Source organism: Stenella coeruleoalba (genome assembly GCF_951394435.1).
Source record: "Stenella coeruleoalba genome assembly, chromosome: 19".
Classification (NCBI taxonomy): Eukaryota; Metazoa; Chordata; class Mammalia; order Artiodactyla; family Delphinidae; genus Stenella; species Stenella coeruleoalba.
This window is the reverse complement of record NC_137165.1, coordinates 12,737,871-12,763,121: the sequence shown is the minus strand read 5'-3', so window position 1 is coordinate 12,763,121 and position 25,251 is coordinate 12,737,871. Positions and strand designations below refer to the sequence as shown.

Sequence of the window (25,251 nt, the reverse complement as noted above, 5' to 3'; positions counted from 1 at the left end):
GGGTAGAGGCTGGGAAAGGATAAGAATTAACGTTGCCCACACTTGCAACATAGGAAGGCTCCTCACTCATTCTATATGAAATGACTATTCTCAGGGCAACTGTGTCCTGAATGGCCTGCATCCCAGTGTCTTGAGTTCTTTTTTTTAATCAGTGGATTTCCCTGTTTAATGGAGGTATTTCTTTCCATTTGAGGAGGCCCTCCTGTCCTCTGTAAGGTGTCCTGATCATGCATGCCTTGTTTGATCGCTAGTGTAGATACTGGGAGTCAGGGGCGGGGGGGGGGGGGGGGGGAGGACAGGAAATACTCGGGCCACATCAGGATACCTTATTCTCACCTTTAGGATATGTAGGAATTCCTCAACTAAGTCTAACAGTTCTCTCAATATTCATATTTAACAATGCAAATGATGCCACAGACAAGGGCTTAATTTCCAAAATATGCAAACAGCTCATTCAACTCAATTACCAAAAAAAAAACAACCCAATCAAAGAATGGGCAGAAGACCTACACAGACATTTCTACACATGCAGATGGCCAACAGGCACATGAAAAGATGCTCAACATTGCTAATTATTAGAGAAATGCAAATCAAAACTACAACGCAGTATCACCTCACACTGGTCAGAAGGGCCATCATTAAAAAGACTACAAATAATAAATGCTGGACAGGGTGTGGAGAAAAGAGAACCCTCCTACACTGTTGGTGGGAATGTAAATTGATACAGCCACTATGGAAAACAGTATGGAGGTTCCTTAAAAAACTCAAAATAGTGATCCAGCAATCCCACTCCCGGGCATATATCCGGAGAAAACCCTAATCCAGAAAGACACATGCACCCCAGTGTTCATAGCAGCACAATACAGTAGCCAAGACGTGGAAGCAATCTAAATGTCCATCAAGAGATGAATGGATAAAGATGTGGTACATATATAAAATGGAATACTACTCAGCCATAAAAACAATGAAATAATGCCATTTGCAGTAACATAGATGGACCTAGAGATTATTATGCTAAGTCAAAGACAAATACCATATGATACTGCTTATATGTGGAATGTAAAATATGACAGAAATGAATTTATTTACAAAACAGAAACAGACTCACAGACATAGAAAACAAACTTATGGTTACCAAAGGGGAAGGGGTGGGGCAGGGATAAATTAGGAGTTCGGGATTAGCAGATACAAACTACTATACATAAACTAGATAAACAACGAGGTCCTACTGTGTAGCACAGGGAACTATATTCAATATCCTGTACTGAATCATAATGGAAAAGAATATGAAAAATACATACATACACATACACAGATATAGAAAATGTACAACTGAATCACTTTGCTGTACACCAGAAACACAACGTTGTAAATCAACTATACTTCAATTAAAACAAAAAAACCCAATGAGTCTGGAGGGCAGAAGCAAGTGGAGACAGATGATACAACTTAAAAGTAGTAACAGTTCTTTTACAAATATTTTTTAAGTTGTAAAAGTAATATGCATGTTAAGAGAAATGCAAACAGGGAAGAAAAGTAGAGGAGAAAGTGAAAGACCAGCGTGGGGGACACAAAGAGGCTCACACAAGCTAGACCTGTATTCCACCTCGCGCAGCTGCCCCACGACCTGCATGCCAGTTCTCACACTAACCCTTCCTGGATACCACTGTTCACCCTTTTCAAAAATTTGCCATCTGTCAACTAAGAGGAGAAAAGGTGCATTTCACACCTCTGTGTCCTTCATAAAACAACAGTCCCTCGTCATTTCGGTTGTCAAAAGGCACCTGACAGCACCAATACGCTTAAGGGATCAACCAGGAAAAATGGGCCTCAGGTGATTAGTAGGCACGACGGTAATTACACTTGATCCCTTCTCAGCTTTACAAGATCATGCCCACAATTCTAGAAGTGCTGAGAAACACGTGACTGGCGTTCACAGGATAAATGCTCTAGGAAGGGATGCACGTTCAGAACACAACCAGGAGACTGTAAAGCGGGGTGGGAGCGAGCATCCTTGGGCATCACTTAGAAGAAAACCTCGACGACGTCAGGGACATCTTTTTTTCAGTTGGCTCCAGAAAACAGACGTCAGGGTTGGAATTTTTTTTTCCCACAACGTCAGACACAAAGGACTCTCCAAGTATTCAAAAAGGCATTTAACTACGCATGAGGCTGAGGGCCCGCCTGCTGTAGACACTTCTCCTCTTGAGACAGGCCTCCTGCCCACAACCCTCCCATCTCACAGGCCCGGCCTCTCAAGCCCACCTAGGTGGGCTCCACTTCCCCCCGTTCATTAGATCTCCACGAGGGCCCACCTAGGATGGCAAACTTCAGACACCCCCCATTCTAGCACTCCTAGTTTTCTGAGGGGCGCCGCCCAGTCCTCCTGACAAGCAAAGGGACAAGGGTGGATGCCCAGTTAGGTCCTCAACGGCCTACCAGGGCCAGCACGCCCAGGCCTGGGCCCTCACCTTGCAGCACCCTTCACCCCAGCCGGAACCACAGGGCCCTGTATAGGAGCGATTCTCAGCCTTTTCTTCTGTGGCCAACAACAGGTGATGTTCATCTGTGTGCCACTCCCATGGGTCTCCTGATGGGCAGACTGGTAAGCCCTAGGTGGGTGCCTGCGGCTCTACCCGCTTTCCTCCCACTTAAATGACATTCTAAGGATAGCTTTGAGTGTGACCTAATTTTACACATTCATGTGCCTTAAACTCTTTTACTAGTACCACTTCTGGAAACAGCTCTCACAACCAAACAAGACTGATACAGAACACACAGGAGAGGCCGGGACAGCAGGTTTCAAAAACTCACTTTATTCCAATGTGAAATGAAGACTGATGGTTTAAAAACAAGAAAAAGTTCTTGATCAGCTGTGGGGATGCCTCGCTTGCTAGCTCGCACCCACTCCCTTTGAAACCAGGCGTTGGGACAGGCCATACCCGGCTGCGGCTCCGTGCAGAGCCACCAGGCGGAGGCCCCAGCCGCAGGACCGCGCCCTCCAGCTCCCAAGGGTGGCCGTCTCCGCCCACCTGCTAGGGCTCTGACAGCAGGCCCAGAGAAGCGGCACGGGCAGCCCCCTCCCTTCCACTCCCAGAGCTCCTCTCTGTAGGAGGTGCCTGTGTGTCCTAGGACCAGGTAGGGAGCTAAGCTCCACAAACAAGGGACAGTCACTCCTGTATCTGTGACGTCTCCCCCGGGATCCATGATTCAGTCCGGGTCCCCCCCCACCCCCCTGTGCGTTAGGCAGCTGAGGTTGTTCAACAGGGAGAAGGATACATTCAGACTATACCCCAAGGTTAGCCCCAGCTGGGGTGCGGGGAGTGGGAAGGCAGCACCTCCTGCTGGGGCCCAAGGGCCGACAAGCCGGGGCTGGGCACAGGGGTGTCTGGGGAACCACCGATGCCCAACCCTTTCCCGGCCCACCGGTGGTTAGTAAAGCTGCTGCGGCCCTCACCCCGCCATAAAGTGCTCCCCAGCCGTCCAGCCCTGCCACAGAGCTCTGGCTCCCCAACCCAGGACACAGGAAAGCTCCCCTCTTTTCGGCTTCAAACCTGGACTTTCAGCCAGGTCGGGCCCGGGGGTAGTGGCAGCAAAAGCAGCAGCCATGTCAAACATACGAATGACCTGAGAAATCTCCCCCGACGCCACCCACCCACTCGGAGCCGGCCCGGGGCTATGCGCGAGTCAGGAAGGGCGCAGCAGGACACTCACGGGCACAGACACACTCGCGCACACCTGCTTGAGGAGGGGGGGCCCGAGGGGGCACCTGTCCGCCAGCTGGGAACTGATGCCCACGCGCTCCATTCACGTGTCTCCGATTAGGCCTCTGCGTCGTATACTCTTCGAACCAGTGCAAGAACATCTTTCAGAGGGTCAGGCAGGCCAGGCCAGGGTCCCAGGAGGATGCTGGGGGCAGGGTGGGATTGGAAGCGTGGAGGAGGAGGACTTGCTGCCTCTCCTGATGTGCAGGGCACGCCCCCTTCTCCTGGAGTCTGGATCGCTGGGTAACGGGGCAGCTGGCCGACTGTCTGTCTGTGTCTCCCTTCCTACCCCTGCAAGCTCAGGGAAGGAGGGTCCTTGGCAGCTGGGGGCTGGGAGGCCGCATCCTCTGAGGCCCCTGCTGGCTCTGGCTCAGTAGCCATGGGCTCCTCAGCCTTATCCCTGTTCCCGCTGGCCTCCTGGAGCTGGTGCCGCCGCGCCACCTCGGCTTTCAGATTCTCCAAGTCTTTTTGGCTGAGTAGAAGGACGGGGCGAAGGGTGGGTTGATCAGAGTGGGCCTGGGCCCTCCGTCCCCTTACTGGCTCTGCTTAAACTTAGAACAAGATCAGGCTCTGTGCTCTCTGCAGCGAGACACACGTGTGGAACAAGTGCTTCCCTCCCGCAAACAGAAAGGCCCCCGAGTGCTGAAAAAGTACGAACTGCACACACTTGACAGCCTCCAGTTAAGGCCTGGCTCCTACCCAGCCTTCACGCCCAGTTCAAACCCACTGCACCCCGGCCGCTCCTATAGCCCATTACACCCAAAAAAACAGGTGTAGAGTGCAACACAGAGCAGATACGCTGTAAACGCCGTAACACTGAGCTGACCAAACCCATGCCGCACACAGGTGGGAGGGAGAGGGCGCGAGGGGCTTTCGAAGACGGCACTGTCTGTAAGAGCCACACAGGGACCCTCAGGGCCTGGCTCTAAGGCACATCACTACACTGACAGAGCAGGAGTCCAGAGAAGGAATGACACTGCTCTTTACACACTGACACGGAACGATCGCCAAGATAGATTAAGTGCAGGAGAAAAATACCTATGTGCATGGCTCACTACAATTTAGCACCTTGGGGGAAAAAAGGGGAAAAACGGTTACAAATCTGTGTCTGCTCAATTATGCAGAGTATTTCTGGAAGGATTCACAATGAACTCCTTGCCACTGGCTATACTTTTCAATTTTGAGCCATGTCAATGTATCATTTATTTAAAAAACCAAGAAAAAAAATAAAGGCCAACTTCTAAGCGGGGGTGGGGCGCCTCACCTGAGAGGAATGAAGAGGATGCCGTTGATGACGTTCAGCTGTTCCAAGACGCTGGCCATGCTGGGGGCTGTGAACTGAGGGGCAGGGAGGATGAGCCACTGCCTGAGTGCCGGGAGGCCGGGGTGCGGCCCACCCAGCCCCGCTCGGGGACCCACCTTGAGGGGCGGGATGTTGGCGCTGGAGCCGTTGCGGTAGATCTCGTTCATGGTGCGCTGCAGGGCCACGGCCTGCTGGGTCAGGCACTTGAGGTACTCGGAGCTCTCCTTGGTCTTCTCGTGGTCCTCGCCCAGCTGCAGGGGGCGGGAAATATCAGTGCTGCCCGCAGCCCCGCCCCTCCCTGCCCCTCCCCGCCCCGCTGTGGCCCACCTGCGTCTTGTAGATGGTGTAGCCTTCCTTCTCATGCTGCAGGGCTGACCGGAACTCGGCTTTGCTCTCATAGACCCGGGCGACCAGGTGGTGGCTGCAGGCAGGCACGGCGCAGGGGGAGGCGAGGGAGGGACGTGAATGGGCCGGTGGGGACGGATGGGTGGTGTGCAGGCTACCCCAGAACCCACTCTGGGAACTTTCCAAGGGGGAAGGCAAGTCCAGAACTCAGAGAAGAGATGCAAGTTGAGAGATATTTCCTCAGGAGTCAGATGGAGGACAGAGTGCTGGATCCCGTGCCCGCCCTCAATGCAAGCGCCTCCCGGGCACCCTGTGGCCTGGGGCCTTCCTGTCCCCTAACCCAGCACAGCCTCACCTGAGGGCCACCTTGAGGGACTTGGGCCCATGGTACTTGGTGCTGACGGCCAGCGCATTCTCCAGGAAGCGCAGCGATAGGTCACACTCCATCACTCCGTGCAGCACCAGCCCGATGTTGTTCTGGGGGCAGTCGGGAGGGCCCCGGTCAGCTCCCACTCCCCGGGCTCGAGGCTAGTCCCGCTGCCCCTCCCCGGTACTCACGTCCAGCAGGGCCATCTCAGGGTGGTCCTCCCCGAACACGAGCAGTGTGAGGTAGCGGGCGCGGTACAGCAGGCTCAGGGCCGTGGACAGCTGGCTGCTGGCGAAGCAGTACAGGGCCAGGTGCATCTGCGGGGGCAGCGGCGTCAGGCCGGGGCAGCCACGGGTCCCACCCACCCTGCAGGCCGTGCCGCCGGCGGCTACTCACATATTCCTGGATGGTGTTGGGGTGCTCGATGCCCATCACTCGCTCGCTCATCAGCACAGCCTTCTGTTGGTTGCTGAGGGCCTGGGGAGGTGGGGGGCTGTCACTCCCGGGTGGTACCGCCCCACACCCAGTCTGCCTGGCCCACGAGCCTCCACAGCAGCTCGGCCTCTTCACCTTCGGCTGCAATTTCTATTTTTACTTTGCACAAAGGCAGCAGAAGAGTGGTCAAAATCCAGCTGCCGTGACCATGGAAGTCGACAGCCCGCTCTGAGGCCGCTTCACATTTTAAAACACTTGCCTTAATCTATGCCAACACATGCATACAATCTAAAATTGTGCTAAAAATAAAGTATTCGTAATGAGAAAAGGCAGACGGGCGAAAGAAAACAAGAGTCCTATGGCTGGAGGCGGGAGCAGGGCACCTACAGTGCACCTCGCTTAGGAAACAGCCTCTCGAGCCCCGGGGCCAGCAAGGCAGGTGAACGCCACAGGCCCCAGGATGGTACAGGCAACAGCACAGACCCCAAGCAGCTTCCCTGGCGCTTACAGGGCTCTAGGTACTGAGTCAGAATTTACCCTTCCCTCATCCCTGTGAAGGGAGGCCCTGCCATCACACCCACTTTGTCCACGGGCACGGCAGCTCTCCCCAGGATACAGCTCTTAAGTGGAGGGAGCTGGGGGGACAGGGGAGGCAGGCCGCCGTACAGGCAGAACAAGCACCTCCCCGGGTCTCCACCTGCTCCTCCTGGGGGGGCCCAGAGGTCAGCAGCATCCCGGGCCCCTGGGGTGACAGGGGCTCCAGTCCCACCTGCCGGGACTCCTGCTTCCTGCTGCCGCGGGGGGTGAGAGCACAGCCCCAGCTCCCCCGTGCCCCCCTCCGCCCCGCTGGTGCCAGACCAGGCCCTGGGCCCCTGCTGAAGGCCCAGAGGGTACACATGGCCCACCTCAGCGTAGTCGCCCATGATGTAGTGGAGGCGGGCGAGGAGGCGCAGGCAGGCACATATCTCCACGTGCATGGCTCCGTACACGTTGTTGAACAGGTTCAGGGCCTCGTTGATGAGCTCGCAGCCCTCCTTCAGGAAGCCTGCAGGGCACCCCGGGGGCGGAAGGTCAGGGCCGGCCGGAGGGAAGTGGGTGCCCCCCCCCGCAACCCTGCCCCGCGGCTGCACCTGGCACGCACCCTGCTGTACTTTGGCCTGCCCGCTCTGGAAGAAGTGAAAGGCGTCTGAAGCCTTCGGGTTGACGTGTTTGACCACAGGGAAGATGTTGAGCACGTCCTCCTCCGTGAACGCGGGCTTGTGGCGGCTGTCGAAGCTGTACTCCTTCAGCAGGATCTGGGGACCCAGCCCGGCACCCGCAGGCAGCCTCAGCCCGGGCTCAAACGGCCGGCACCGCCCCGCCCAGTTCCCCCCGTGGCCCCGGGAGCCCTGCAGGACGCTCTGAGCCAGCCCACCTGGATTCCGGTTTTCAGGGAGATCTCCCGCAGCAGCGTGATCTTCTGCAGCCCGTAGGTCTCCACGGCCTGGTCCACGGTCTCACTGGGGAGGAGCGGCGGGTGGGCCCAGGCAACCCAGCACCCCTCTGCCCCCTTCTCCACAGCTGCCCCTCCACCCGAGCCCCCTCCCAGCTCCCCTCCCCACTTCCCCAAGCAAGCAGCCCTCCACAGCTCCCTGCTTTCTCCTCCCCGTTCCACTGCCAACGACCAAGGAGGACCGGGACGCTGCCCGGGAGCCCAGCGCCCCTGCACCCATCACGTACCACTCGAGGCTGAAGTCAAAGTAGTTCTTGGCCTCCTGGCAGATGTTCTTCCAAAGCTCCTGGGGGGTCATGACAGCCCAGGCTGTGTTGTCTGCTGCCCCTGGCGGCCGGTTTCTCCTCCTCCTGTTCCTCTTCTTGGAGACGAGCTCGTCGGCGGGCAGGTGGGCCACAGGGTTGGGGTAGGAGCTCAGGAAGCAGTTCAGGAAGTGGCTGATGGCAGCCGAGAGCCCCGAGAGCTCGACCCCCTGCAAGGGAGGTTGGAGCAGTGTCACCACCCGGGCTCCCCCCGACATCCCCATGGCCCAGGACGGGGAGGGAGCGCAGTACCTGTAAGTACGTCTTGAAGATGTGCTTGGCAGAGCGGGTGATGAGCTCTCCGATGCCGATCTTCTGCAAGGGTGCAGAGAGGGGAGTCTTGGTCAGGCCCCGGCCTCCATCCCAGCCCCGCCATCCCACAGCCGCCCTGGGCACCACTCACGTAGATGTGGTCCAGCTGGTCCCGGGCCGGGCTCCGGACTACCAGGTCCAGCACCTTGCCCAGGTAGCGCATGTTGATGCCGCGCTGACGCATCACCTCGGCCAGCGTGGCTCCGTCCATGGGCAGCACCGCGTGGTCTGCGAAGTCCTTCACCTGCGGGCTGCAGCACGTCAGGCCCCCCCAGCCCAGGGCCTCCGCTTCCTCCCGCCCTGGGTCTTCCCAAGGGAGCTCACGCTATCCTGAGGCCCTGAGGGAAGGAGGGGACTGAGACCCCAGCTCCCAATCGGGAAGAGGGAAGGAGACAAAGCGGCAGCAAGGATGTGAGATCTTGTCCCCAGCCTTCTGCACAGGCCACCATCACCCCTGCGACTGCTGGGCCCACACGGCGGGGAATCAGGGATGAGGGAGCCGCACAGGCTCTCCTGTGATTGCACAGGAAGAAGCAGGGCCACAGCTTCATCCCGCGGTTGTGCTGCGCCTCGCAGGGGCCTGGGGCAGCCAGCACGGCAGGCTCAGCTCAAAGATCGGGGGACACAGCAATCCCACCACTGGGCATATACCATGAGAAAACCGTAATTCAAAAAAAGTCATGTACCACAATGTTCACTGCAGCTCAATTTACAATCGCCAGGACATGGAAGCAACCTAAGTGTCCATCAACCGATGAATGAATAAAGAAGATGTGGCACATATATACAATGGAATATTACTCAGCCATAAAAAGAAACAAAATTGAGTTATTTGTAGTGAGGTGGATGGACCTAGAGTCTGTCATACAGAGTGAAGTAAGTCAGAAAGAGAAAAACAAATACTGTATGCTAACACATATATATGGAATTGAAAAAAAAATGGTTCTGAAGAACCCAGGGGCAGGACAGGAATAAAGACGCAGATGTAGAGAATGGGCTTGAGGACACGGGGAGGGGGAAGGGTAAGCTGGGACAAAGTGAGAGAGTGGCATGGACATATATATACTACCAAATGTAAAACAGATAGCTAGTGGGAAGCAGCCGCATAGCACAGGGAGATCAGCTCGGTGCTTTGTGACCACCTAGAGGGGTGGGATAGGGAGGGTGGGAGGGAGGAGATATGGGGATATATGTATACATATAGCTGATTCACTTTGTTATAAAGCAAAAACTAACACACCATTGTAAAGCAATTATACTCCAATAAAGATGTTAAAAAAAAAAAGATCGGGGGACAGCATGGCACCTAAGCTCAGGGCTGCCTTGGGGGGAGCAAGCACCGTGTACATACACAGGGCCTATGTACAAAGCTTGTGGGGGTGAAGATGCCCCCAGCCCCTCTATCAGCCATCCCATCACACAGGGGCTCAGAGGGCCAGACCCCAGCTGCCAGCCTACAAGGGAGGGCACGCAGAGCAGAACCTGATGCCTCCCTTGACCCCTGTGTGTCAGCAGCCCCATTCTGGGGAGAACTCCACCCTGCCTGCCTTGCAGGTCAGCAGGCCTAAGTCACTCCCGCAAAGGTTCCACAAGCTTCCAGAGTCAGAGATGGATGAGGCCCTGGGGCCTGTAACAGCACCCTCTGGGCAGTCCCTCGTCCCACCCGTGCCCTCACCAAGCCGGGGATCTGGCAGGAGAGCAGGAAGGCAGCAGCATCTTTTAGCAGCTGCTTCTGGTCCCGAACTTCCTCCTGGCAAGACTCCGGGAAGCGAACCCCTGGGGGAGGGAGGGCAGAGGCATGAGCCAGGCAGAAGAGAGGCAGGTGGCCAGATAGACGGCAGCCCTCAGGTGGGTGAACAGGCCCACCAGCGCTGGGGCCCTAGAGGACCATTCACCTGGCGAGAAGATGTCGGGGTTGAAGCGGACGTCAAAGGCCGTGCTGCTGATGGAGCCCACAGCCTTGCATGCGTTGCGGATCACCTCCCGACTGCGAGGATCTGCTGTAGAGACACTGCCCATTAGGAGGTAGCCCCACTCCCGCTCCGGTGGGGCAGCAGCCGAGCCTCCCTTGTCCTGGGCTCCCCCGGCAGCCACGGCAGCCCCACCTGTCCCGTCATCCGAGGCGATGGTCTCTGCCAGCTCCTTCACCTTGGCCAGGCCACTAGCACTGCTGCCCTCCTCCTCGCTTCCCACCTCGGGTGCTGGAGGGTCTTCAGGCTTGGACTCCGAGGATGGGGGGTCGCCGTTTTCCAGTGACGGGGCGGTCTCCATCTTGCTGGCCTTCTGCTGCATCAGCTGTAGGGCTGCCAGCTTCATGAAGAGGAGGTACCTAGAGCACAGTGGATGGGGCAGAGAAGGGAATGGAGGAGGGGTATGTAGAAGCGTAACTGCTCTGGCGGCTTCCTGCTGGCTTCGGGGGACCTGAGCCAGGCCCTGGCTCCTGCCCCGCTGGGGCTGAGGGATGTTGGGGCTGGACACCCTGCCGGCCTGGGGGACACATCCCTTCCAGTGTGCAAGCGTCCACACACGTGTGCGTGTGCCAGTCCAGCACTACTACCAGGTGGCGGCAGCAGGTCACAGCAATAATGGGTATCTTCCCAGACAGGAAGAGGACAGCTGGTGCGTGGGGGGCTCACACGCAGCCCAGGGCTCTTGAGAGCGCCAGGAACCCCCCTGGCATTCTGACAGGGAGATTATTCTGGGGCATTTGACGGGCTGACCCCTAAGCACGAAACGGCAGCAGCAGGGACCCCGCCCCCACCCCTCCTCCAGGGCCCTGGCACTGGGAGGTTCAAAGACACCTAAGAAGGTTTCCATGTGCTCCCTGAGGGAACAGACCCGCTTCCGGCAGCTGAAAGCCGCTGGTCTAGCCACTTGCTAGTTTCTGACCCACATAAGGCTCTTGGATGTCCGTGCTGGGGAGCCTGATGCCGCGGTGGGTGGCGCTGGGGCTGGGATGGCCAGGGCCAGAGCTAGCTCCTCTTCACTTTCCAAAGCCGCCCCCCATCAAGGATCAGGCCCCAGGACCACCCACCAGAGGATGCAGCCGCTTGCCCTGGCTTCCCACCTGTGCTCCACGAAGGCGTCCACCAGCTCCTGGCGCAGGCAGCAGAGCTTGTGGCGGTGGGCGCGGGGGAAACCGGCGCGGGTGCACTCCTCGGGCAGCACCTCGCCGGGCACGGGCAGGAAGTTGAGGTCGGGGGGGAAGGTGCGCAGCAGGTCAAGGATGTAGTGGCGACCGTCGTTGCCGATGATGCCCTTGCACTCCACGGAGGAGCAGAGCTCCACCTCTTCATCCCGGTCGTTGAGCACCCGGTGCCTCAGGATCTTGAGGGGCCGGCTCGTGCGTTCCAGCAGCTCCAGGTAACGTGGGTGCGACACCACCGTCTTGCCAAAGTCAATGGAGCCGTAGATGACGCTCTGCTCCTGGTCCCGCTCCAGGATGCCGGGGATGATGGACTGGGCCGTGACACGGTAGCCGCGGTAATCCACTACCACCGTGCCCAGCGTGTACAGCCCCTCCACATCCACGGCATTGTATGTGCGCACGCCATTCAGGTCATTGGTGGGCGCCACATAGGCCGCCACGTCCCCCCCGAAGTCCTTGTAGTGGTCGCGGACGTCAAAGCCCAAGCTGAAGAAGATGTTGTTCCAGATGAACATCTGCATCTTGGTCTCCTCGCTGGGGTTGATGGCCATCACGTTGCCATCGATGACTGCCATGGCGCCCCGCGTGGCTGCCGCTGTGAAGTCGCTGTGTACCTGGGGGCCCGAGGTTGGAGGGTGAGAGAGCCGCGGGGTTCATCCCGCCTGGCCAAGCTCGCCCAGGGCTGGTGGAGGTAAGCAGGACAAAGTTTCCTCACATTTGGAAAAGGGCAAGAAACCCCAGTTTTGGACTTCCCTGGTGGCGCAGTGGTTAAGAATCCGCCTGCCAATGCAGGGGACACGGGTTCGAGCCCTGGTCTGGGAAGATCCCACATGCCGGGGAGCAACTAAGCCCGCGAGCCACAACTACTGAGCCTGCACTCTAGAGCCCGTGCGCCACAACTACCGAAGCCCACGTGTCTAGAGCCCATGCTCCGCAACAAGAGAAGCCACCGCAATGAGAAGCCTGTGCACCGCGACGAAGAGTAGCCCCCGCTCACCACAACCAGAGAAAAGCCCGTGCGCAGCAACGAAGACCCAACGCAGCCACAAATAAAATAAAATAAAATAAATAAATTTATTAAAAAAAAAAGAAACCCGAGTTTTGAAAAAATGTAACACTTATACTGCGAGGGAGAGCAGAGCTTAGTGATTAAAAGGGAGAGTGAGGACTGAGGTGGGTCTGGGAATCACCAAATACGTGCCAGGTGATCTTGGCTGGATCACCTCTCAGACCTGTTTTCTCATCTATAAAACTGTGACATAAAAGTATCAGCCTTTACAAGGTGTCTGGAAGATTACAGGAGGCAATGCCTACACAGCACCTGGCACAGCCCCTGGCAAAGTGAGCACCCCGGGCTTTAGATCTTATCGTCACCATTATCATCTCTAGTAAGATTATGGGAGATTTCAAAGAAACTTTTTTCAAAAGCACTGCTTTTTCCTCATCTGTCTCAGGAAAAACACTAAGGATATCTCAGTAGGGCACGTGTGTCCAGCTGAGGGTTCCACGTGGGTGTGCTGGGAGGGAAGCTGTCATGGACCTTGCCACTCAGCCCATCCTGGAGGCGTGTCCCCACCGGTTCCGGCCCACAGACACTAAATCTCAGGCCAGAAGAAGGAGTTGGGGTCATCTACCAGGAGGCGGAAGGCTGGCAGAACGCCCTGGAAGATCCCTGACAGCCCACCCCAGCTTCCGTCTTGTTCACAGAAAACGAGCAGGTAGGTGGCAGGAGGGCCTGCGGCCACCGGTCAGGCCTGAGGGGCCACGGGCACCTTGAATATGGCTCTTTCTCGCAGCAGCCGCTCAGGCAGGTTCTTCCGAGGCAGCTCCCGCGTTGTCTGCAGCTCTTCATTCCAGTCCCGGGTCTACAGCAGGACAGGGAGGGAGACACCGGCTCAACCTGAGCCCCCAGCACCTGCTCGGGGCAGTCCCGTCCCCCGCCTCCCCGCAGACAGCCCCCCAAGCACCCAGAACCCAGCCTGGCGCCCACCAGGGGAAGGGAGGGAAGAGCTAAGGGTGGGCCGCCAGGCTGCAGGCACCTGTCCTGGAATATGCTCCTCATAGCCCAGCCGGGAGGTGTAGGCATCCTCTGCGCGCACACAGTCCATGGCGTGCTCCGCCTGGGGCGCTGTCCAGCTGTATACCTGGAATGGGGTGGCGATCCTCTCGAACGGGTGGCGCTGGACCCTGTGGTGGGCAGAGGGGAGATGGGGCAGCCCACTGAGCCCAGAGCCCTGCCCTGGGCCCCTTCTCCAAGGTCCCACTGGCTCTGCCCTGTCCCTGGAGAGTCCGACGGAAGCACACGGCCGCCTGTCGTAGGGCTGCTAGGCTGACTGCTGCCTAGAAGGGAGCTCTGGGGTGCTGGGGGCACAGCTTAGGGCAGGAGGGCTAGAGTTCAGGCTGTATGGTTCACCCACCCCATGGGACGTGGGATGAGGGACAGGTGGGCCAAGGTGCTACCTTTTCTTCTGCAGGGCGGCAAAGTTTTTTTTGAAGGTTGGGCTGATCTGGTTGAGCAGCTCCACCAGGGAATGGCTGAGGAAGCGGGGGCTGGCAGGCTTGGGGTTGAAGTGGTACGCTGTGGACCTGCAGGGAGACGGTGGCCACTGTGCAGGGCACCCCAAGCAGCTGCCCACGGACTCGGAACGGGCTCGCACGAGGACTTACTGGTTCAGGTAGAACCCCCGAGTGGACGCCGTGATGCTGACTTGTCGGTCCTCGGCTGTGATCACGAACAGGTACATGAGGTCCCCGTGCATCTTGCGATTCCCAGGGGGTGGGTTCCAGCCGCTCATGGTGAGCACTTTCAGGCACTGCAGGGGCTGCAGGAACAGCCAAGCACGAGTGGGCCAGGCTTCCTGGTGTGGCGATCCCCCACCCCAAAAGAGACCTGCTCCCACCTTCCAATCACGGTTCTGGGGCTGCAGAGGACACAGCGGCCGCTCCCGGCTCCCTGGAAGGATGTACTCAGGCGGGGTACAGTCGATGGGGTCCATCTCCAAGCCCTTCTTCCGCTTCCCGCTGTCTGAGGGACCCGAGGCTGGTGGTCAGCCCAGGACCACCCAGGGGCCAACTCCCTCCCCAGCTCAGGTGGCCCCGGTCTGTGTCCCTCCAGGTGGGAAGGCCGAGCCCTTGGCCCCTTCACCAGCCCCTGGCCAACTTGCTCCCGGCCCGTCTGCCCAACCGCCAGCCCCAATGCCTCGCGCACCTCCCAGGTCGCCGTCAGTAAAGACACTCAGGAAGGACAAGGAATTGCAGTCAACCCCGTTGAAGGCATCGGATGGGTCCAGGCTCTTGAGCAGGTCTCGAACGTGGCGCACGTGGATGCGGGCCTCTCGCACCGTGTATGGCTCTGTCGGGAGGGGGATGGGCAGGGCGTCACCAGGGCAAAAACCCACCCAGCAGAGAGAAGTCGGCCATGGCACTACCAGGGGTGGTCTTGATTTTAGTTTTAGGCTTTCACTTACAAATTCCCTTATGAACACATAAGCTGGAATTCTGCTTTCAACACATACACCTGCCTGCTGCTGGGCAGGGATCCTTGTTTGCAAAGAACCTTATGCCAAAGGACACAAGAAATGCCTCTGGAAGTGCACACAGAAGGCCCCTGCTCTCTGCCCACGAGTGTCTCGGGTGGGCAGCCCAGCACAGCTGCTAGGTCCCCATGGGCTCAGTCCAGTTCTCCCAGGGCAGCCCTGGCCGGGGGTGGCCTGAGGACTTACAGGACCTCAAACTGCAACACTGCTCTCCAACTCATGTTTCATGAAATTTCAATGAGGGCTCTTCTGGGGAAGGACAGAGGTTTCGTCATTAGGTAAGTCTGGGCACAGCTGGGTTACATTTCTCCCACATTTGCTCCTTGGCTGACATGCCTAGAACAGCAGTGCCACCTTTCCCCAGGTAACCTAAGTTCACGTGATTTTTTTTTTTTTTTAAACAAACAAACCAGACTCACTGTGCCAGCTGACCGTCCCACACTGGGCCTGACTTCCCTGCTCAAGAGCCGTGAAACCTTAGTTTCCTTAAGAGACTGAACTTTTATCTATAAAATTTGAACGGGCTGATTTCAAGCACCTGCCTGGCACTGTTTGTTTTGTTTAAAATCACGACTCTGATATTCAGCCATGAAGTTGGAGGGTGTGCTTGTGACGGCCTGCGAAGCAGACCTGTGCTCCTGTCCCGTCTTCTCCTGCCTCCACAAGTTCAAGGCTGCCCTGAGCCTCCACGTGCTCATCTGTGACACAGTGACACCAAGGTACCGGCGGGAGGGGTGGGGTGGGGGTGAGCGCCGCCTGGCCCCGCCTCCTCATGCCCCCCCTTGGCGGGCCGCACAACTTCCGGACAAACCTTCCACCACGCGTAGCACCGAGCCCTCCTGCAGCCCCTCCACACTGCGCAGCTCTGAGAAGTGGTCCAGCATGTTGCCGTCCAGGTGCAGTGAGAAGCAGGTGCGGTGACATGTGTCTTCACGGTCCATGAGCACCTGGTGGATCTCCTGTACCATCTCCTGGGGGGACACCTGCCAGGGAGAAGGCCCTGACCAACCTGGTGAAAACATACCGCTTCCCCAGCCCAAAGCACCTGGATGCCTAAAGTCAATGCTCCAAATACTGTTTCCCCCTTTTTGGCTTTTATTTTAAATTCCAGGCCCTGCCCATACATACCATGCCCACTTGCACCTGTGTGTGTGTATGTGTGTGTGCAGGGTACATATACACACGTGCAGGACAGAGCCTTGCCCTGTTACCCGCAAGCTTAAACTATTCCTGCAGACCAAGAGCAGGCCCTGAGTAGAGCAGCAGGAGGTGTAAAAACAAGGAAAAGAAAAGAGTCATCTTGCCTCCTCCTTTGCCCAGTGCCAAGGTCCCCAGGGCAAATGGCTTCCCCCTTCAGGAAGGTGTGCTCTGGGGCTGAAGCCTGTGGCCCCAGAAGACACAAGAGGCCCTCACCTGGTTCCCCAAAGAGTAACAGTTTACAAGACCTCTGGGTCGGCTCGGCTCTTGAAGACCACCCACTACCACTCTCCTCTCAGACAGATGGTAAAACTCCAGCCAGAGAATTGACCTACCTGAGGGTGGGGAGCCCTGGGACCCCAACACTACCCAGCCACTACCATACCAATCCCCAAACAGGGCTGGCAGTCCCAGCTGGGATCTGTCCCCTTGCACTGAGGCAACAGCCTGAACCTGGACTCCCACGTCCACCACGTTAGCTGAGTGACCTTGGAAGGCACAGGACCCTCGGTTTCCTGCCTCAACACGGGGCCAGACCGGGCAAGGGCAAAGCTTGGCTTCGCACCCTCATGCTCCCCAACAGGCACAGGCCCTGGCCCCCAGTACCCCTCTATCATTTCACCTGGAGGGAGAAGGGCTCGATCCCAGGAGCCAGGATCTTCACAGAAAAGCCCGTGTCCTGAATGACAATGACTTCCTGTCCAGTGGTCTCCTCTCCCGGCTCAGCCTCATCCAGCCCATTTTCCCGGGGCGGTTCGGCAGCCCCCTCTTCCTTTTTCAGGCTCTCCGGGCAGTCCCCATTCAACAGCATGACTGATGGCAGCTCTGCGGGGGAAAAGAAAGGAGCTGAGTCAGACGGGCCTCGCTGGCGAGGTCTGCCTCACCTACCAGGGTGGACACAGCCCTACAGAATGGCGTCTGCCTGTCCTCCCAAGACTCGGCCCTGCGCCAGACTCCGGTCCCACCGCACCCCAGGGCACGCCTGCAGGCTACTGCCCGCTTGCTCGCCTCCACACCCTGGGCCCTCGCTTCCTATCTGCTCCTCGGGCCCCCAGTCTGGCAGCCGTGTGAATAGGCCACCCAGACCACTCTCCCCAGAGCCACCAATGCCACCCTAAGGGCCAAACCTGAGGGTCTGCTCTGGCCTTAGGCAACTAGCTGCTTGGCTCCCCTCCCCCACCGCTCACTTCCTCCTCTTCCCTGATGGACTCTGCTGCTCTTTTTCTTCTCTCTCCAGCTTGCCCTCCTCCTGGCAGTCCAGCTGTGGGTGTCCTGGGCCCCAGCCTCTCCTCATTCCCACCTCACCCTTGCCCGTGACTGCAAATGCCCTCCCGTCTCCCAGCTCACGTGACCAATCCAGGCCTCGCTCCAGTTTTTCAACATGTGGCCATCCCTTAGGCCTCACCAGACTCATCTTGTCAGCACGGAATTTATCTTCCTCCACAAACCAGCCCCTGCTCTGCGAATGCTCGCCCCCCTCATCCCTATCTAGTCACCCAACCTAATCTCCAAACTGGTCACAGGACTGCTGCAGGCCATTTCTCCTATTTCAAGAATTCCACTTGCTGTACACCTGAAATTAACATAACGTTGTAAATCAACTGTACTGCAATTAAAAAAAAATTAGAACATGCACTAGTCCTAATTATGTGTGTCTATGTACATTTATATCTATTCCAGTAGAAAGACTGAAAGACTCAGAATTCAGTGGCTTTCCTTAAATAACAAGATTAACAGTCATATAATCCTTTCCTTATAAAGTCTGTACTTTCCAGGTGTTTACAAGAAGCTTGTATTATTGTATGACACAACTGTTAAACCAGTGTTTATTTCAGGGTACGATTTAGAAAAAAACGTATCAGGAGCTTTTTGAGAAAACGAGGGCATTGAAACTGTAGCGAGCAAATTCTTATACCAACTTTTGTGAACTGTTCATGTTTTATATCCAAAGTCTACAAGTGATCTTCATTTCCATGGTGTGACCATATCCTCAGATGAGTAGCTAAGGGTGATCCAAAGTCAACACTTGTGCTTCTACAAACGAAATTCTGGTAAATACAGATAACTCCTTTTTTAAATAAAGTGCTTTATAAGTTGTTATTAAAGGTGACCATAGTAAAAAAGATAAAATATTTCAATTAATGGTAAATCAGCATAATTAATGGTTAATAGGAATAAGTGAAAATCCATAGAATCAAATAAATATAGCTTTTTCCTCTTCCAAAAAAAAAAAAAAGGTACCACTCAGAACCTTCTAATACTCTCCACTGCTCTACCGCTCACGGGAACCGAACATCTTAGGCCTGAAGTCCACCTCAGCCCCTGCCAGTTCTCTCCATCAAGGTGCAGCTACACCAAACTACCCGGAAGCCTAAGAACAAGCCACACATTTTCCCTCCTACCTGCGCTTTTGTTTATGCTGCCCCCCATATACCATTCCATCAGGCAGACTCCTACTCATCCGTCAAGGCCTAGGTGAAATAAACTCTCTTCTCTGAAGCCTGACCAATGACCCCTGGCAGCAGTGTCGTGCTGCACTTGGGGGGCTGTTCACACCAGCAGCTCTATCTTCCTCCTCCGGTCTTGCCCGCGCTCATCAGAAAGGCACTGAATTAATGAATTAATTACTGTAAAAGTCCCGCACTTGTGACCAGCAACCGACACACATGTCGTGGGGAGAAGGAGCAGGTGACAAAAGCTCCCATTTCTCCGCAGGCACTAAGGGGAACAGCGGAGAGCCCTTCCCGCCCTGCCCCGCTGGGGGAGAGGAGGATGTCCTCGCAGAAACCCTCCAGCGAAACACAGGCCTGCCTGGAGCCCCACTGGCCCAAGGGGCTTTCCGGCCCAGGGCCTTCCTGGCAGCCAGACTGGCCCCTTGCTTATCTGGGAGCTCCAGACAGGTCAGCTCAGCCAGCTCTCCTCTGGACCCCAACCCATCCAGACTCCACCTCCTCTTCCCTACCCAGCTGTGAGGAGTGGGGACGGGGTGCACCTCCCCAGAGCTGTGTGGGCTCTACCCAGACCTACCAGAAACATGGAGCAGGGGCCTCTGGAAATGTATAAAAGTCCAGATAAGCCTGACACACAGGGCACACGGGGGGACCGGGAACGGGACGTGGAGAGAAGCCACTCCCTCTTCCCGCGTCCCCTCAACTGAGTGATAAACAGAACGGCCAGGAGCTCAGATACGGTCCCCTCCTCCTTCCCCCAAATAAGGATGTCTGAGGCCCAGAAGTTCAGTGCCTTGCCCAGGGTCAAGAGTGGACCCTAGATTCCCCCCTGGAGAGCCCCTCTACCACATGGCTGCCCTGCCCTCAGTCCTGGCCCACGGCGGGCCTTCAGTAGCTGTCGCCACCTCCGTCCCCAGCACACCGCTCCTAACCTGAAGGTAAACTCCCAACAACTACAAGGACGCACAAGGACCTCTCCTTCAAGTGAGCCCACAGTCCTAGGCGGGGCAACCCCAAGCCCCTGGACACTGAGCAGCCGGCCCCAAAGGGAGAACCTGGCTGACTCTGTGACACGGCAGACAGGGACAGGAGGGTGGGAGAAGGGTGGTGGTTGGTCAGTTTTCAAAATGCAGCAAGAGGGGTGACAGCTATGAGGCGGCCTTCCCCCAGCTGAGGCCTTGAGAAAGGCTTTGCTGGCTGACCAGCCCTCAGGATGAGGGGGCCCCTGCCCAATACAGAACAGCAGCTTTGAGGTCTCTGAGACCCCAAAAGTGGGAAACCAGAGGCCTGGACCCAGACAGGTGGCCTGTGCTCCCTGAGTCTGGGCCAGGAGGACAGAGAGGAGGGCAAGGGTAGCCACAGCTCCCACTCCCCCCCTGGCTCAGGGAGCCTGCCCAGAAGGCACCTCTGTTGCAGGCTCCCGCCCCAGGGGGCACCCAATCTCCTATCAGATTTCAAAGGAATGTGGCTGGTTCCCAGGGGCCTCCACTCCCCTAAGGCCAGCCCGCCCTGCCCCTCCTCCCTCCTGCAAAGCACCCTCAAGGTCTCCCTACAGCGGATCAAGGCCCAGTGGCCTCCCCACCAGAGGCCAGCCACTTGGCTCCCTGTCCCCACAGCCCCCCTGGTGTGGTCGGCGGCTGCCCCAGCCTGCGTTCTGGAGTCACAGGACCTCCATGGCCGCGAGTCAGCCAGCTCTCCAGCTCAGGCCCGGCACTGCCTGGGTGCCTCGTCCCGGCCTCTGCCTCTACCCTTGCCGCCATGTAGCTGGCCGCCGGCTGGCTTCGGGTTTCAGCAGGGCCAGGCCTGCTGGGCGGCCCTGGGAAGGGCACAGTCCCCCGGCCTCGCATCCTGCTCAAGGTCGGCCAGAAGGACGGCCGTGGGCCCGGAAGCCCTGGTGGCTCCAGGACCCCAGGTGGAGCTGCCCCCAGTGCTCAGGCCCATCTCCCTGTACCCCCAAAAAGAGGGTCCCTGCTGGTGAAGCAGCGGGGCAGGAGAACCCAGCGTCTGGGGTACCTGGGCCCCTCAGGATCGAGGGCCCTGGGGACTGGCGGGCAGGGGTAGAGCCCAGCAAGGGAGTCCTCTCCTCGGCCCCAACCCCAGTGGGGGTGGGCAGGACCGCTTCAGCTGCTGCCGGCAACAGCTGGCACAGACTCGGGCCCAGGCCACGAGGTGGCTGCCCCCCTGTCCACCGGCTGCACTGAGCACCCTGCCCACCTCCTGGGTCAAGAGGCTGGCTGGGGCCTCTGGCTCGTGCTGCCCCCTGCAGGTGACCTGACAGCTCTCCCCTTCCTGAGAGTCACTAGCTCTGGTGGGAACCCTAACCCCAGGCGCCCAGAGGACAACTGCACCCGTGCCCCAGGCCTCCAGCTCCACCAAGAAGCTGGCAGGCTCCGACTTCCCTCCCCAGCAGCCCCTGCGCTGCCAGGAGAAAACCAAGTCTCTCCCCTGGGGAAAACAGAGCTGGCAGCGAGAGACCAAAGGCCGCGCGGCTGTGGAGAAGGAACATGCCCAGCCTTGCCAGGGCGCCTTCCCAGGGCCTCTGACTTGTTGCCAGGGCCCAGGCGGGCCTGCTCCGGCAGCCGTACTAACCAGGGTGGGGGCGGCAGCCAGGCTCCCTCAGGCCCCCTCCAGGCAGCCCTGAAGGGCCGGCACCCAGCAGGCCCACGGCTCCCCGCACCCCCCGCCGAGGGTTCTGGCTCGCGCACACTCCGCGGAGGGCCAGGCCCCGGCAGAGCCCCTCTTCTTCCGCCGCCCTCCCCGGACACACCCCAGCCCTGTGGAGAAGGGGGGGGCAGAGCAGCCTGGCAGTGACCCCTGCGTAACTGCTGCAACCACTCCCACCCTGGTTACCACAGAGCCAACGCTCACTCTAGGCCCAGCCCGTGGCAGGTCCCTCCAGCAGCTCGACCAGCCCATCTCACTTGAGGAAACTGCGGCTCCAGAAGCTTAGTAACCAAGCTGCCCAAGGTCGCAGAGGCAACAGGCAGCCAAGCCAGGTCAAGAAAACAACCAGGTCTGTCAGACGCCCAAGCCCAGGCCTGAGCGCCAGCCCCCAGGCTGCAGCGCCCACCAGGTAAACAGTACCCCCTTCCTCTACACCCCTGCTTCCTTACCCCAGGGGGTACCCCTGAGCATCTGGGCTTTAGGGAAGGAGAAAGGCGATCCTCTGCAGAATGGGAAGGGGCTGCCCAAACTGCATGGCACACACCTCCCGCCCCCCAGAATGAGAGATAAAGCACAGCCCCGGCCTGGCCCGGGAGAACGTGGACCCAATGGGCAGCTGAAGGGAGTTAGAAAAGAAACGTAAGCCATCCCAGGTGGCCCCTGCGTGCGTTTCCCAGCCTGGCATGGCCTCACTCAGTAGACTGTGCCAGGGCCAGGCCCCGCCCTAGCCAAAACCTCACAGGGTGAGGCTCCTGCAGGAAGTTAGGCCTCAGAAGGCATATCACCCCATCCCAGGAATCTGGGGCTTCAAGGGAAAGGGGTGGGGGCAGGTAGCCTAAGGAAGATCCCAAGGAGGTAGGCATCTGTTTGCCTCCTTCCCATCTCCACCCAGGCCAGAAGCGGTCTGCAGGGTCTGGGGAGAGTCCAGTGTTCCCTGAGCTGCTCTGCTCAGACCTACCCAAAAGAAGAGCTCTGGGGTCCTGTCCAGGAGCTCCCCTAAGCCCCCAAGTTCCTCTCCTGTCTGCCAGCCCCCTTCCCCTCCGCTTTGGGCCTCAGCTCCAAGGAGCCCTCGCCTAGGCAGAAGGAACTCGACACACCACCATAAACTTGAAAAACCTGCTATTCTCTTAACCCCTAAAACTAGCTTTTTTCCCAACAAGGCAACTGATCCTTGGTCCCCCCATAAAAGGCCTTGATCACCTCCTCAAGGGGACTAGTCCCCCTCAAGGGGACTTCCAGAGCTGGGTTCTGAGGTCAGAAGCCTGGGTGAGGGCCTGTTGGGGGTCTCCATTAAGGCCTCCTCCTCCTTTGAATAGATTCAGACTGGCTATAATTCAAGTCCTAGCTCTATACAAGCCTCCCAGAGGCTTAGGGAGCCAATGTTCCACCTGCTAGTATGCTTCCAGTTTCCCCAAAATGAACAGCTGTACCCTCCCCTGACCCAGGTTGCCCCAGACAGACCCCCTCAAAGAAATTCTCCAACACTCTCCCCTCTCCTCAGTCCCTATGTTCTCAGCATATGATCCCAGCCAACATGCCTCTCCCAGCTTCCTCTGGGACAGGCCAGGGCAGCCTTGGCAATCTGGCTGTGAGCTGGAAATCCAAATGCTGAATTGCTGTGTGACCTTGGCCAAGTCGCTTCATCTCTTCAGGTCTCTTTGCTGGAGGGGAAATCGACCTCCTCCTATCTAGCCTGCTCCACTGATTCAGAACCTCATCAGGGTGAAGCCTGGCAGGCTGGAGTCATCAGCATTTGTCATTATGCCCAAACCTTGGCCTTCTCTAGGCAATCAGCAAAGCTGCCACAGTACCTATCCCCCACCATCAGCTAACCTGGCTGTGATCAGTTACAGGGTCAGAGAACCCACCTAACACTGTTCCCGTCCTGACTCACCCAAGCTGGGAAGGGAGATGAAGATGACAAGTCCCTTTTGAGGAGCGTTATGGGGAGTGGGAGGCACGGGGAGTTCTGCACTCCCACTGTCACCCAGGGCACAGAGGGACACAGCCCAGCCCTGGGACTCTGAGGAAGGTTTGGAGATGACAACCCAAGGGCTGGGAAGGGGCTTCCAACCTCAGGGTTGTAGTCAAAGATGTGATGGAAGAAACAGAGGAAACAGAGGAGGCCCAGGAGAGAGGCAGGCCCCACCTGAGAAAAACTGCAGCCACTCCCAAAGCCAATGCCACACAGCCCCACGGGGGAGAGCTGGGAGCTTGACTCCATGCTGATGACCTTTGCCTTAAAAACAGCAACTCTGGGCTGACCCACTTTTCGCAATAAGGCGGGTTAATGATCAAGTTCTGGCACAAACACCACCTCCTGCCAAGGAGTTTGGCTTTGCCCCCATACACAGGCAGACCCCCAGGTCTGCCCTCCAGGCCGACATCTTACAGGACGGAGATCAGACCCTGCAGACCTGGGGTTAAAGCCTTGCCTCCGGGAACGAACCACAGAAACCCCCTCACGAAACACACACCCCAACTTGCACTCTTCCCACAGACCAAGCCTGAGAAGTCCCAAGCTGAGTCTAACTCGCAAGCCTGCAGCCCTGTGCACAGGGAATGCTTGGGATCCTGACGCGAAGGGGGTGCTTGACGGAGCAAGTGTCAAGTGACCCCAGTCCGGAGAGTTCCCCATGCCCGGGGGCGTAGGGGGTGGGGCCGCCGCGTCCGTCCGTCTGCGGAGCCGGCACACCCCGAAACTGCATGCGCGTGCACGTCTCTCCGCGATCTGGCACGCGTGTGTTAGCCGCCGCTGCCCGCCCCGGGACCCCACGTGTGAAGCCCGGGCCGCAGGCGGGGGCGACAGTGAAGGTGACCTTCAGGGCGGGGGCGCCCGGTGGAGGGCTCGGCGAGATGCAACCCAGCCAGGCGCGGAGGGAAGGCGGCGGTCCCCGCGCAACCCCGAACCCCCCCGCCCACTCGGCCCGATTCAGCCTCCCGCCCTGCTGCCCCCCGACCCCGGCCCCGCTCACCCGTCGCGCCCGGCCGCCCCTTGCCACCGGCCTGCGAGCTGGGCTCCCGGGCGCTGTCCGCCGGGGCGGCCGCCGGCAACTCGTCTGTTTTGATGACCATGGCGGCGGGAGCGGGCGTCCGCCTCGGCTGTCCGCGCCGCCCGCCGCGCCACTAACCCAAGTGCCCTGCGCGCCGCTGCAGCTGCGGGAAGGACGGAGTCACCGGCCCACGTGGTGCGCGCTATGGCCTTTGACCCCACCGCCGCTCCCTTGCCCCGCCCTCGCGCCCGGCCCGGCCCACGAAGGCCGGCGAGGGACAAAATACGCCACGCCTCGTTCGCTGTGTACCAACGTGGTGACTTTCTTGAACGCCTTAAAGGGAACGTACCCTGGCTCTGGCTAGAGAAAGGTTTCGGGCCCCCTCGAGGGGCGGGGCTACGGAGAGGAGTCCTTGCGGTTCGTTGCCCGTCGGGCGGGCACCTTGACCTTGCGGGGAGACTCGTCTGGACTACTATTGCTTACAGTCCCCTCCCCCAATGGCTTCCTATTGCAGATCTGCCAAATGACCACGCGGTGTCTAATCTGAGGTGTTAATATGACCCTCACTCAGCGCCGTGCTCACCGAGCTTGCGGTCCCCGAAGGGGTGGAGCGGGTGTGCGTCTGGCTTCTTGAGGAGGGGGTGGAGGGTAGCCTAGGGCATGGTCACAAGAGGCAGGGGTGGCGGGTGGCTAATAGGGATGAAGTACCAGAGATGAGCCCACCAAACTTTGTCCTGAGCCACAACGGGCTCCCCTCTGCCAGCGGCCTCGACACCCCCCACCAGATGCGTCCTCACATCCGCGCTGGCACATTAGCCCCATTTTTGAGTGGAGGAAGCTAAGATCAAGGTCACACAGAGAGCAAGACTTTAGCTAGAACAGGCTAAATCCACAGCCTGGACACTTTACAGTAGTTCGTGTTTTCAGATGTTTGGGGCCTGGT

At 58.2% G+C, this 25,251-nt stretch overlaps 1 protein-coding gene across 2 annotated transcripts; it reads right to left on the bottom strand.

The window, feature by feature from the left end:
* Positions 1-2,801: 2,801 nt before the first annotated feature.
* On the bottom strand, positions 2,802-24,599 carry CLUH (clustered mitochondria homolog). Of its 2 annotated transcripts, none has more exons than XM_079904131.1 (26): positions 24,291-24,599; positions 16,824-17,026; positions 15,816-15,987; positions 14,677-14,820; positions 14,369-14,493; positions 14,136-14,290; positions 13,929-14,054; positions 13,508-13,655; positions 13,241-13,333; positions 11,388-12,082; positions 10,426-10,649; positions 10,216-10,320; positions 9,996-10,096; positions 8,412-8,564; positions 8,261-8,323; positions 7,934-8,178; positions 7,629-7,713; positions 7,356-7,509; positions 7,120-7,259; positions 6,176-6,256; positions 5,971-6,096; positions 5,768-5,889; positions 5,395-5,488; positions 5,184-5,318; positions 5,029-5,102; positions 2,802-4,236 (listed from the first exon to the last, which is right to left on the bottom strand). In XM_079904131.1, the coding sequence occupies exons 1-26, from the start codon at positions 24,388-24,390 to the stop codon at positions 4,050-4,052; spliced, it is 4,050 nt and encodes a 1,349-aa protein (XP_079760257.1). In that variant the 5' UTR covers positions 24,391-24,599; the 3' UTR covers positions 2,802-4,049. The 2 variants fall into 2 exon arrangements, with proteins under 2 accessions (XP_079760257.1, XP_079760258.1); XM_079904132.1 differs by having other exon boundaries at positions 10,216-10,317.
* Positions 24,600-25,251: the final 652 nt, after the last annotated feature.

Coding starts and splice junctions, on each gene's coding strand:
- CLUH (XM_079904131.1), bottom strand. CDS start 24,390: ATGGTCATCAAAACAGACGAGTTGCCGGCGGCCGCCCCGGCGGACAGC. Junction 7,714..7,933: donor TTTGACTTCAGCCTCGAGTG/GTACGTGATGGG, acceptor GCTCCTCCCCAG/TGAGACCGTGGACCAGGCCG. Junction 4,237..5,028: donor ATCCTCTTCATTCCTCTCAG/GTGAGGCGCCCC, acceptor CCTTCTACTCAG/CCAAAAAGACTTGGAGAATC.